We start from the raw sequence: 13,320 nt of genomic DNA, 5'->3' as shown, positions 1-13,320 counted from the left end.
TTACAGCACTAATGAGCTGATTAAATCCCGGATTTGGGATTACACGAGTGCGTCGGGTCACGTAGGTGCCTCAGCACTTTCTCCTTAACTGTAACATCTTCATCCGCCGGGGGAATCCAGCTCAGACTGGGGCCGAGTGCGCCGTCTTAATGTGCGTGGGGTGTTAATTAATGGCTGCGGCTGAAATCAATCACAGCCTCGCCGACGGCCAGACAAACGCTACACGGAACACAGAGATGAACACATTAACACAAAGCTCTGGAGACACGGCATGCAGAACACGACTGAACGCTGTAGGCTGGATCTGCTGGAGTGCTCACTGAAGTGTGGACCACAGAACATACACAGCTCCACCACCGCTAACTACACACACACACAGTATAATTACATTTATATACTTTACAGTCATTATCAAAGAAATGGTTGTACTGGATGTAATTTTACTCAACAATAAATAAGTAAGAATTTAGACTGATATGGGAAGCCTCTGTCATACAGCTACAGAAAAAAATAAAAAATAAAATAAGAGACCACTTAAAAATGATGAGTTTCTTTTTAAAATTTTACCAAATTGAAAAGCTTTAGAATATAATCAAGAGGAAGATGGATGATCACAATCCATCAAACCAAGCTGAACTGCTTGAATTTTTGCACCAGGAATAGCATAAATTAATCCAAAAGCAGTGTGTAAGACTGGTGGAGGAGAACATGCCAAGATGCATGAAAACTGTGATAAAAAAACAGGGTTATTCCACCAAATATTGATTTCTGAACTCTTAAAACGTGAATATGAATATGAACTTGTTTTCATTGCACTTCATATGCATTTCACATGCATTTCATAGCTCTGCATCTTTTTTGTTATTTCAGCCATTTCCCATTTTCTGCAAATAAATGCTCTATAAATGCATATTTTTGGACTTTGGGAGGAATATTTTGCGCAGTTTACAGCATAAAACAACCATGTTCATTTTACTCAAACATAAATGTTTGTTGAGCCAATAAAAAAAAAAACTTTTAGTATACTACACGTTAGTGCTCTTTCTACAGTGTTGGTTTATACAGATTTCCCATAAGGCTCCTGGAACCATATATTTGCATATTGGGTGTGGCCTCTTTCTTGCTTGCCATCTCTGTGTTGTCTGTTGCCCAAAGTGACCATGCGTTTGTTTTGTATGTTTATTAATAGCCAGGCCTCAGTGTTGTAGGCTGTGAGAGCAAGTCACCTTTGTTTTGTGTTCCTCTTTGTTGCAGTCTTTGTTTGGAACTACAGAGTTAGTTCTTGTGCTGCTTCAGTATTGTGTTAAATGTGTTGAGAATACCTATATATATATATATATATATATATATATATACACATATGTATATATGTATACGTGTATATATATATATATATATATATATATATATATATATATATATATATATATATATATATATGTGTGTATTAAATAAACTAAAGTTCTTGAAATTGTTATATATTCACACCTCAAAAGCCAGTCAAAGCCAAATGATAACTTGACCGAGTCAAGTTGAGCTAATTAATATTTTTTTTTCAGTGTACCTCACTTCAAGACCACCTTGCGCCATTTGCGTAGATATATTCATAAACTAAGGCACTATTTACACAACACAGATGAATGGCATGAAAATATACTAGATAGGTGTAAGATAGCAACAAGCATCGAGATGCACCTTGCACAGGGTTCAAGATAAGTCCCAGGGGTTCATTGGTCATCATCTCTAAAACAAAAGCAGGACTCATCACTGAGGATGACCAGCTGCCAGTCACTCCATGACAGTCTGGCATGAAACCAGATTCTGGGGCAGGTGTGAATACAGTAATCACATTCAGATGTGGACCAAATCAACCCTACCAAGACCTGTGAGAAGATGTGGTCTCGGTCCAATCCCAAACCAACTCTGCAGCAGTTTCTTTGTGGTGAGATAGTGAATGAACTCAAATAACACCTGTATGAACAGCATTTGGTGAGTAACATTCGTTTAGCATTCAGTGGTAAGAGCAATATATTGAGATCAGGATGCTGGATGATCAGCTCACAACCTCATCTCATCCAAAAGTATTAAACTGTGCTTCATTCTTCCATAGAACACAGTTCCACTACTCCATAGCTCATTTATCAGGGCATTTCTGCTCCAGGGAGTCCTAATCTATTCTGTTACTTCTCTACTGGGACTAGGCAAGCTGTGTGTCTCTATTTGAACATCTAAGTCAAAAAATATTTGGAAATATAGTGTAAGCTGTTGACTCTTACTCTCATTCCCAAAAAGTTACCCCACCCACACTCTCGCTTTAATCATGCTGTGGTCTGAGAGCAGTTATGGTTTTACAGAGGCTACAGAATAATGCAGGGTCAACTGTGGTTGTATTGTGTTTTGGTTTTCCCAGACTGTATCCATAGCAACAACTTCACCTGCACATTTTAACAGCAGTCGGCCAACAGCAGCGATTCATGGCTAGATTCTTTAATTCACCTGATGATAGCTGGCCAGGCTTTTTTCAAGTACAGCCTTCCCATAACAGGGTTAGTTATAGCCATTATGCCACCTGGTGGAAAGAATGAGAGAAGTCCATGGGACCAGCTTCATTATGCAAATACCATACACTAAAATCACAGGGCATCTCACAACATGTCGCCTATGATAACGATGATATCCATACTGTGATTCTACTATAGTACTCAATATATTGCAGTACAATTCTCTATGATACTTTACATCATCTGTGTTACTGAAGAGGATAAAACACTCCTAAATAAGTAAATACCAGGAATTATGGATTTATTGGTGTCAGTTTCACAGAATTTCACAACCAATATCCTTCATCGCAGGTTTACCCAATTCATTTGATTAGCGCCACCATGTGGAGTAATGAAGCTGTAACTTTAGAGTAAGTCAAACTAGGGGGAGTCTAGAGAGTTTAGAGAGGCTATGTGTTAATAAAAATATAGATATTTGACATCACGTATCAATAATGTATTGCAAAAGAAAACACTATAAGATATATCACAATATTGAGATTATGGGTCGTATTTACATATGAGCCATCAACCGTGCATTGTGCAGCTTGATTTAGGGCGTCATTGTGTCTGCTGTCATAACGACAAAAAAAGTATGCCTTGCGCGATTCGAAATACACTAAAGGCATATACTAGTTCTCAGAATTAATCATGGGGGTGTTCTGGGCATAATGTGAAATGAACCAATCGGTGTGTCACTTGCCATTCCCTTTAAGAGGCAGGTAAATCGGTAAAATGTAATCGATTCTTAATGCTTATGATAACCTTACACTCTATAAAGTGATTTTGTGTTTTAGTCAGGAGAACTAATATTATCAAGTTGAGTGAACTTACCGACCAGTACAACTCAATAAAATGAGTTCAGAGATCTTCAACCTGAAAACTTAAAAATGTTTGTTGAGCCAATGAGAAAGAAAAAAAAAAGTGACTTTAACCAATTTTTACTATACAACGCGTGTCAATGCTCTTTTTACAGTGTTGGTTCATACAGCTTTCCCATAAGGCTCCTGGTACCATATATTTGCATATTGGGTGTGGCCTCTCCCTTACTTACCATCTTTGTGTTTTCTGTTGCCCAAAGCTACCTTATCCTGGGCATAAATTTGTATCGTACATTTTTTTTTATAATTGCCAGGCCTCAGTGTTGTAGGCTGTAAGAGCAATTTAACATTATTCTGTTTTCTTAGTTCTCACAGCATGTTGGTTTGAGTTCACTTTTATACTGTGCCAGTATTGTGCTGTCAGTATTGGCAGTTCTACAAAAATATGCTAAATATGTTGAGTGTGCATATTTTAACTAGATAAACTAAACTTTTTATGCCCACAGTACTTGAAAAAAAAAAACTGCTGTTAGTTAATAAACTACTGTTGTGTGAACAAAACTTATTTTAGTTGTATACATTTAACTGATTCAAGTTATCATCTAGCCTTGACTCAGTTAAGCTGAATAAACTTTAAATTGTATGTATTTACAAGCCAAAGCAAAATAATGACTTGACTGAGTTAAGTTGAGCTAATGAATACTTTTTTCAGTGTATAACCTCTAACTCTAAATCAACCCTAAAACCTAATCCAGACTCTCACATCAACCTGAAACTTTAATCTAACCATAAACCCATAACTTGTAAAGGTTAGGTTAAGGTTCAGGTTAGGGGTGGGTGTAGGTTTACATTCAGTAGAGAATCATTTACATTTAATGGACATTAGTTGAATGTTACTTGAGCATATGCGATGCTTCAACCATGTACCATCCAAGTGAAGTGCTACCAAATTATTAAGGTCATGTCCATATATTGTACGAAGTAAAGGGCGTAATTAATCTGACAGGCCTAATTGGACAGAATTAGATAAGCTATATTTGTACAATTGCACATCTGTGTCAGCAATGGGTGCAACATAAAGCAACTCAATGTATTCATTAGAAGGTTTGTCCATAAACATTTAAACACACTGCACTGCAACTGGATTCTCTCACCCTCTCCTCATTCTTACTCCAGTCTGAATAGAGCAGTTATGCTTTAGTGCACAGACTAATGCAGGGTCAAAAGTGGTCAAGCTGTGTTTTGATTTTCTCCTGTTTCCATAGCAACATCACCTGCACATTTTGACAGCAGTCGGTCACATATTTCTATTATATTTTGGCAGCTTCTGTCAATAAAGCTTTACCATAAACATACAAAACACTAACATACTAAAAGCTACACTATAAATAAACAAACTTAAAATAGTTTCTCCTAATTAAATTTTTAAATCAGATGCATCTTACTACAAGCTTATACATAACAGTCATAAATCTTTACTTGCTGACCTAAACTAACAATAAGTGTAGTGTTGTGCTTTTTATGTTAGTTTGATTTATGTAAATCATTTGATGGACACAAGTTAAATTGTTTTAGTTGGTCTTAAAGGATTGTCAGCAGAACTTACTAAACACATTTAATAAAACCCAAATGGGGCCAACTAACAACTCAAATATATTTTTTTAAGTTGGTGAGACTTAATAAAAAGTTTTTATGCATATGAAAAAAAATAAGTTATCTAAACTGAAGATTTCTAGTTGGCACAACTGTCTGTTTTTTTTTTAATCAAAACTCAAAAGTATGAGTTGGCCACAAAACTAAAAAATGTAGTGCAGTAAATTGCCTTGAAATTTTGAGTTTTCTCTCCTATTTTTTTTTTTTTTTACAGTGTAATTGCTTCAACTAACAATATAAAGTTTCTTGTTAAAAGTTGGTCTAACTAAATAATCTGTGTTGAAAAAACTGTACAAATTGTAGCTAAACCCTAGTTGAGGCCAATCCATATACTCTGCACATGCTCAGTTTGAATCTTCAGTTGAACAGGGTCTACTGAGCAATTTTGTAGGGGTTTTCACCTGATGTTGGTCATGCTATTTGCATATTGGGCGTGTCCTCCCACCTCTTACTCACCATCAGTGTGTAATCATTCCCTACAGGCTGCCTTCTCTTGGGCTTTATTCTTGTTTTACATATTAGTTAACTGCTTGATGCAGTGTTGAAGGCGATAAAAGCAAGTTAAGGAAAAGAATTAAGTAATGTTTCCTGGAAACTTGTGTTAATTAATCTTAAAATATATAGTTTTGTTCTCGTTATTAGTTTAAAAATAAACACAAAATTTCTGAACTTTTAAAACAACTTTTAACAAACATATTATCTGTTTGTCAAATGCTGACAGATTAATTCAACACACAAAGAAAAAAAATAATTCAATACAATAAACAATGCAATTCGATAAAAAACCTGCTAACATGCTTTTGTAACCAGAAACATCAAGAACTAGTGATGGCAAAAGTGGGGCTTTTGGGAGATCGAATCAAATGAACCAACTGATTCGGAAAATGATTTGATCTTGTGAAACGTTCGAAGCATCACACGCCACAGTGACATCTAGTGGGCAACCAGGGCCTAAATCCACAACCTTTTTCTAACAGAAACAGAAGTGATGTGTTTTTTATGAAAAATTTAAGAAATATTCCCCCATAGCATGTTGTGTCCCTAAATAAATTTGAGTCATGAAAACATATCATTTTGCAGAGAACAGGGTTGTTTTAATCATTAATCATTAAGATGTATTTTTCATTATGATACACAGTCAGTGGATTTATATAGCTGACATTATTCGTTTTACATGGCAAGGTAGGGAAATGCTTGTGTTATACTTTATTTATTAAACATTACAAGTAATCAGTTGTTTTTATTAATAAACAGGATCTGTGCCACAGTGCTTGGACTGCTGGGTTGCTGGAATTGAGAGATATTTTTTTGTTAATTGAAACAAATGAGGAAAGACGGCAGAGTGTATGAGCCAGTAATCCATAGGGTCTTCTTCTCCTCTGGGCAGATATGAGACCAAGCATTCTGATCTCAGACCAGCTGCTTGAACTTAAGCACGGACTAAAACGCGCGAAAAGATTCGAAGCGTTTCGAAACTGCGTGACGTAACGAACCCCGTTTTTGGAACATTCACGTGGCTTTCCCCTTTTGAAACGGACTTCGAAACAGTGCTTCGGAACACTGTGATTCAAATGAATCGATTCAGTTCGATTCCGCGTTTCAAGTTTGACATTACTATCAAGAACAAACAGCTAACTATAAAACTTACCCCAAAGGTTTCCCTAAAGTACCTTGGGGAGAATGACCACACATAGATGGTTGGTGTCAGAGGCTGGAGGACACACCCACTATGCAAATAGATGGTGCCAGAAGCCAACGGAAAATAAATTACCAATGCCAACACAATGAAGTCTGATATTATATTATTCAACTCAAAGATCCCACAAATGATCACCTTAATCAAAATAGTTCAGCAATATTTGGGAATATTTGGTTTTACATAAAACAGACTTTTGTTTATTTGAGTTCAAACTGTTCAAATGTGGGCTTTACAGTGTATATACAGTGTGTATATAAAGGCTCTCAGAGGATACTTCTGGGTAGTGTTTCTCATGGTGCCCCATAAACCCTAATAGGTTAAGTCTGTTTAAATCATTAGAGGTAATTCACTCAATTGTTTCAGAGCCAAAAAAAAAAACTAAATTAAAGGAGCAGCACTAAAACATCTAAACAAATAATGATACCAGAGTTATGTTGAATTAACATAAACTCCTAATAGGATACAGTAGACAAAACAAGCTAGCATTATCAATCTTAATATCACAACCAATAATTCACATAAGCTAGCTATAGAGTGAACAGTACTGACAGCACAGCCAACTCAAGAGTCACTGCAGCTGGGAAAGTAGGCTTGTTTTTTTACAACCAACAACACATCAAAGTCATAATATATGATGCACAAGTTTAGCCAAGGTAGTCCAGGGGGAATCACTACACACTGGTGGTGAGTGTTAGGAACTGGGGGACACTACCAGTATGCAAATAGCTTGTGCCAGAAGCCAATGAAAAAGAAGCAGCAAATGTCAACAGACTAAACTCAGTTATTATAGGCTGGTTCAACTCAAAGATTTGAATGTGTTTGTACCCACATTGAAAAAAAGTGTAACAACCATGTCATTGATTTAAAGTGTGTTTCTTTGTTAGCCTAAAAACAAATCCATTCCCTATTAAAACAAATTAAATTAAATAATTTTACTCAAATAATAGTTCTAATTTAAGCGAGAAGTAATGACATCACATCAGATCACTTCTCTGGGAGTTTTTCTATCAGTCTGTCTCACACTCTTCCCATTGGTTCCCGTCATCATCATTACACGTAAAGGGCATGGCCTCCCTCACCATCATTGTGAAATTATTCTCCTCGGGGTATCTTTAATTAACTACTGGGAGAAGTTTTGTTTACTGGTTAAATGCTTCTGTGCAGTGTTGTAAGAACTGTAAGAACAAGTTGCATAGTTAAAAGTTTTGTACTTATAACTACAGAAAACATATAAATAATGCATTTTGGTTGAAAAGTAAATTAAATAATTAAAGTTATTAAGTTAGTTTATTCAAAAATAAAACTATACATGGCTGTAACTGAAAATAATGTAAAAAAACAAACAAAAGGTATTTATTATAGATCATATTTTTTCTATGTTTTAAAGAACTTTTTGGTATTTGGGTTAAGTATTATATTGATTTTTTTTTTAAATCAAAGTATTAGATTCTAACTATATTATAAATATAAGATGTAACAAATTAGAGTATAATTTTTAGGTTGGTCCAAAATATCTTTTTTCCTAGTGTATATTTATTTTTTATCAATGAGTGTATAATTAAAATGTATATATATATTATACATATACTTATAATGTATTTGTAAATATATATTTACATTTTATGGGAGTATAGATTTTTCATATAGATTTTTTTTTTAGTAGTAGCATGTGGGTGTTGAAAAGCTTAGTATTTTGCCACATGTATATATAATTAATAATATAGTATTATAATAGTATATATTTGAATCAGTATACTGGTTTCTGCACATGTATGATCAGTAGCAGCTCTAGATCTGGGCAGGCCATATACTTTACATATAAAACAGTGTGTGATGCTCTCTCTCCTCCGGCATAGAATCAGAGGGGCCAACACTTCTTATCTAGTGTTGCAGATTGATAGATGTTCTTCAGGCACCAACTCAAGCAGAACGGGACCACCCCCCACCCGCCACCCGCCATCACCACCACCACAGGCGTGTGACAGCTCATTTGGGTGACGCATATCAGGCTTGGGACGGCTTCAAAGCTCGCCTCCCCGTGCTCTCTGTCCTGGGAGAGTCTGGCTCATTAGTATTCCACTCCACACACCCCTTTTGTTAGATCCCGCAGAGAGAGAGGGGGGTAAACTCAGGGGACTCGGGGTGGAGGGGGGGTGCTGTTTATTTGATTCCTCTCGTCGCCTTTCCGCGGGACCTTTATTGAATGCTGTTTGACGACAGACGTACAGGGCAGGTCAGTGAATGGCGGCTGCATCCTGCGTAGAAGTGCACTAAGCTTCACTAGGCTATTCACTAAATAAAAGTCATAATAGATGATCATAGTATAGTATATGTAGTATTATAGGGGGAGTGTTTATTATTTTGTCTTATTTTACCCTTTTTATATGTAAAAAATATTCAAATATATACAGAAAAACACCAATACCAGAGTCCAAGTACATATTAGCCCTATATTATACTATACTATAGTATCATAGGGGGCTTATTTATTATTTTGTCTTATTTTATACTTTTTTATATATAAAGAATATTCAAATATATACAGAAAAACAGCATTTCCAAGGTCCTTAGCACAAATTAGCCTAATATTATACTATACTGTAGTATTATAGGGGGCTTATTTATTATTTTTGTCTTATTTTATACTTTTTTATACATAAAGAATATTCAAATATATACAGAAAAACACCAATCTCAGGGTCCAAGCACAAAATAGCCTCATATTATACTATACTATAGTATTATAGGGGGCTTATTTATTATTTTGGTCTCATTTTACCCTTTTTATATATAAAGAATATTTAAATACATACAGAAAAACTGCAATCCCAGGGTCCAAGCACAAATTAGCCCACTATAATACTATACTATATTATTATAGGGGGCGTATTTATTATTTTTGTTATATTTTACACTTTTTATATATAAAGTATTTTCAAAGATATAGGAAAAACAGCAAACCCAGGGTCCAAGCACAAATTAGCCCAATATTATACTATACTATAGTATTATAGGGGGTGTATTTATTATTTTTGTCTTATTTTACCCTTTTTATACATAAAGAATATTCAAATATATACAGAAAAATTGCAACCCCAAGGTCCAAGCACATGTTAGCCCAATGAGGCCCAACACATAAAAAAGAAAGAATCATAAAAAAAAAAAAAAAAAAAAAAAAAAAATATATATATATATATATATATATATATATATATATATATATATATATATATATATATATATATATTTAAAAGAGAAATCAGACCGCGGCCACCAGGACAATAGACTAAATTCTTATTAATTTACTGTCTTTAAACTCCAATTGAGCAAACATTAAGGGCTCTAGGTTGGAAGCACCACGAGGAACGAACAAAGGATCATTAAAGGCTAGAACCTCCACCCCCCATCCCACCAGAACATGAATCTTAGCTGTCAGACGTGGCCACACAGCCCACAAAGAGCAGGAGACAGGATTTAAACTGCGTAACACAAACCGGAAAAAATACCTGTAAATATATTTACATTTTATGGGCATATAGATTAGCATATAGATATATATTTTTAGCTTTTAGCTTTTTTGACACAATTCACACACCAAGCAATAAAGGCTCAATTGAAATAACCACCAATGAATAGTTGATAATCCACGTGGTGGATGCTTGCTTTTATGTTGCCATTCCAATATACTATTCCAATATATTGGATTCAAAAGCTGGCAGGTGCCCAGCAAAACACTACTGATAAACTGATTGCTTTAACCCTCGGTACTACACAACAAAATAACCCAATATAACAAATCCAATAACAAAAGTAAGACCATTCAAAACTTGCACTTAGCACATACTCAGCACCTACACAATATCTTTTAATTAAACATTACCCTTGCACTTACACAATACAATATAGTAATATTGTAACAATGAGTTTAACCCCCCAAATGACACAATAACACAACATTTGTTCGTATATTCTCTTTAGTGTTTGCAATTGCACAACACAATACTGTCCTCAAAACTATCCATTAACCCTTACACTATACATCATTATTTCAACTGCACAAGCACTCCTTTAAGCCCTGCGATTACACAACACAAACTCAATATTCCCTACATTACTATCCAGTTAACCCACAAAACTACACAACACTATGTGTATATAAGACAATATAGGCAATAGATGTGCATTTAACTCCCACAAATACACAACACTATAACCCAATATTCCCAATATTCCCTGCATAACTGCTCATTTAATCCAAAAGCTTCATAGGACAATATTCACTGCATAACTGTACAGTTACCCCCAAATCACACAACACAACAACACAATATTCTCTGCATAACTATACATGTAACTTCCTTAAATCCACAACACTATGATCCAATATTCCCTGCAGAACTATATATTCATTAAAGTTAACTCCTTCAGCTTTATAGCATCACCCAACCACGCTCTTAACCCTTTAATACACACAGCATCCTCTAAATAATGCATTTAACCCCTTTAATAGACACACAGCACCATCTAAGATGTATTTAACCCTCTTGTCTATGTAGCATTCTCTAAACTATGTATTTAACCCTTTAACTAAACAGCATCCTATCAATTGTGCATTTAACTATTTAACAAACACTTTCCCCAAACAGAGTCGTGAACCCCTTTAACATTCAAAGCATCCTCCAAAACATGCATTTAACCCTTTAACATACAAAGCATATTTCAAACCATGCATTTAACCCTTTAACACGCAAAACATCCTCCAAACTGTGCATTTAACCCTTTAACATATAAAGCATATTCCAAATCATGCATTTAACCCTTTAACACAAAATGCATCCTCCAAACTGTGCATTTAAGTCTTTAACATACAAAGCATCCTACAAACTATGCATTTAACCCTTTAACATATGAGACATCCTACAAACTACGCATTTAACCCTTTAACATATGAGACATCCTACAAACTATGCATTTAACCCTTTAACATATGAGACATCCTACAAACTATGCACTTAACACTTTAACATACAAAGCATCCTACAAACTATGCATTTAACCCTTTAACATATGAGACATCCTACAAACTATGCACTTAACACTTTAACATACAAAGCATCCATCAAACTGTGCATTTAACCCTTTAACATACAAAGTATCCTTTAAAAAACCTGTGCATTTAACCCTTTAACACACAAAGAATCCTCCAAACCATGCATTTAACCATTTAATATACACAGCATCCTCCAAACTATGCATTTAACCCTTTAATACACAAAGCATCCTCCAAACCATGCATTTAACCCTTTAACATACAAAGCATCCTTAAAAAAAAGCTGTGCATTTAACCCTTTAATACACAAAGCATCCTTCAAACTATGCATTTAACTCTTTAACATACAAAGTATCCTTAAAAGAAACTGTGCATTTAACCCTTTAATACACAAAGCATCCTCCAAACCATGCATTTAACTCTTTAACATACAAAGCATCCTTAAAAAAAGCTGTGCATTTAACCCTTTAATACACAAAGCATCCTTCAAACTATGCATTTAACTCTTTAACATACAAATTATCCTTAACAAACTGTGCATTTAACCCTTTAATACACAAACCATCCTCCAAACTATGCATTTAACCCCTTTATTCCCTTAAAGACAGAGCAATCGCTAAACTTTTAGACTTTTTTTACATGCTTATACACTGAATCCTGTGCAAACTTAGAATTTGATTTTTAATTGTATTTATTATTTATGTACTGTTTTTATTTATATCGCAGGTGAATATAATGGCCAGGTTGTGAGGGGACGCGCAGCTGTATGCAGATGTTCCTGCTCACCAGTCTCCTCCTGAAAGCCCACTCCTCTGGATCCACGGCGCTGCTGCCTCCCCCCGGCGGCGGCGCGCCCCCCAGCGCCAGCGCGGTCAGCACGAGGCTCTGCTGCCGCTCGCGGAGCTCCTCCAGCTCCCACAGCCAGGCCACGCTGGCCTCCAGCAGCTCCTTATTGCGGCTCCGCTCGCCCGGCATGAGGAGCTCAGTCCCGCGCTGCATGAAGGATAAACTCCCCCCTAAAGATCCTGCTTCTGCTCCTGGTTGTATGGAGAACCTGCACTCGGCTGCAGCTGCAGGTCTGGGTCTCAGCAGATCATCCCGGATCCTGAAGCTCCAGAGCGGGTCTGAGCTGCGCTTCTCCCCCCTGTCCAGCAGCTCCTCTTCCTCCGGATGAAGCGCAGCCTGATCGCGCCACTACTGCCTTTAAACCGCGCTCATCTCTGTGCCCCCTGCTGGATCAACACCCCCTCTGCTATTGGAGGAGAACTCGTGAATATGCATGTAGAGTTTATGAATATGGAGATATGAGCCTGCCTATAGGCTCCTGTGTGATACTGGGGGGAGTGAACTGCTGTTTAATGGATGGACAAATTAATGGATGTGTTAACGGATGGATGGATAAATTGATTGAGTACTTGATGGATGGATTATTTACTGGATATATGGATGCATTAATGGATAAGTATGGATGTATGGGTAAATTAATACACTCTAAAAAGTGATTTTTTGTTTTAGTCAGAAGAACTAATATTACTAAGTTGAGTGAACTTACCGGCC

The 13,320-nt window shown here is 36.0% G+C and overlaps 1 protein-coding gene across 1 annotated transcript in view; it reads right to left on the bottom strand.

The window, feature by feature from the left end:
• Positions 1-13,110, bottom strand: part of LOC103030887 (dapper 1-B) — a 35,526-nt gene extending 22,416 nt beyond the window's left edge. Inside the window, exon 1 of the mRNA XM_022679786.2 lies at positions 12,550-13,110. Coding sequence (XP_022535507.2) covers positions 12,550-12,762 — 213 coding nt within the window. The 5' untranslated portion in view covers positions 12,763-13,110. The remainder of the gene's footprint in view (positions 1-12,549) is intronic.
• Between the last annotated feature and the right edge of the window lie 210 nt (positions 13,111-13,320).

This window comes from Astyanax mexicanus, chromosome 9, assembly GCF_023375975.1.
Source record: "Astyanax mexicanus isolate ESR-SI-001 chromosome 9, AstMex3_surface, whole genome shotgun sequence".
Classification (NCBI taxonomy): domain Eukaryota; kingdom Metazoa; phylum Chordata; class Actinopteri; order Characiformes; family Acestrorhamphidae; genus Astyanax; species Astyanax mexicanus.
This window is presented reverse-complemented; position numbering and strand designations above follow the sequence as displayed.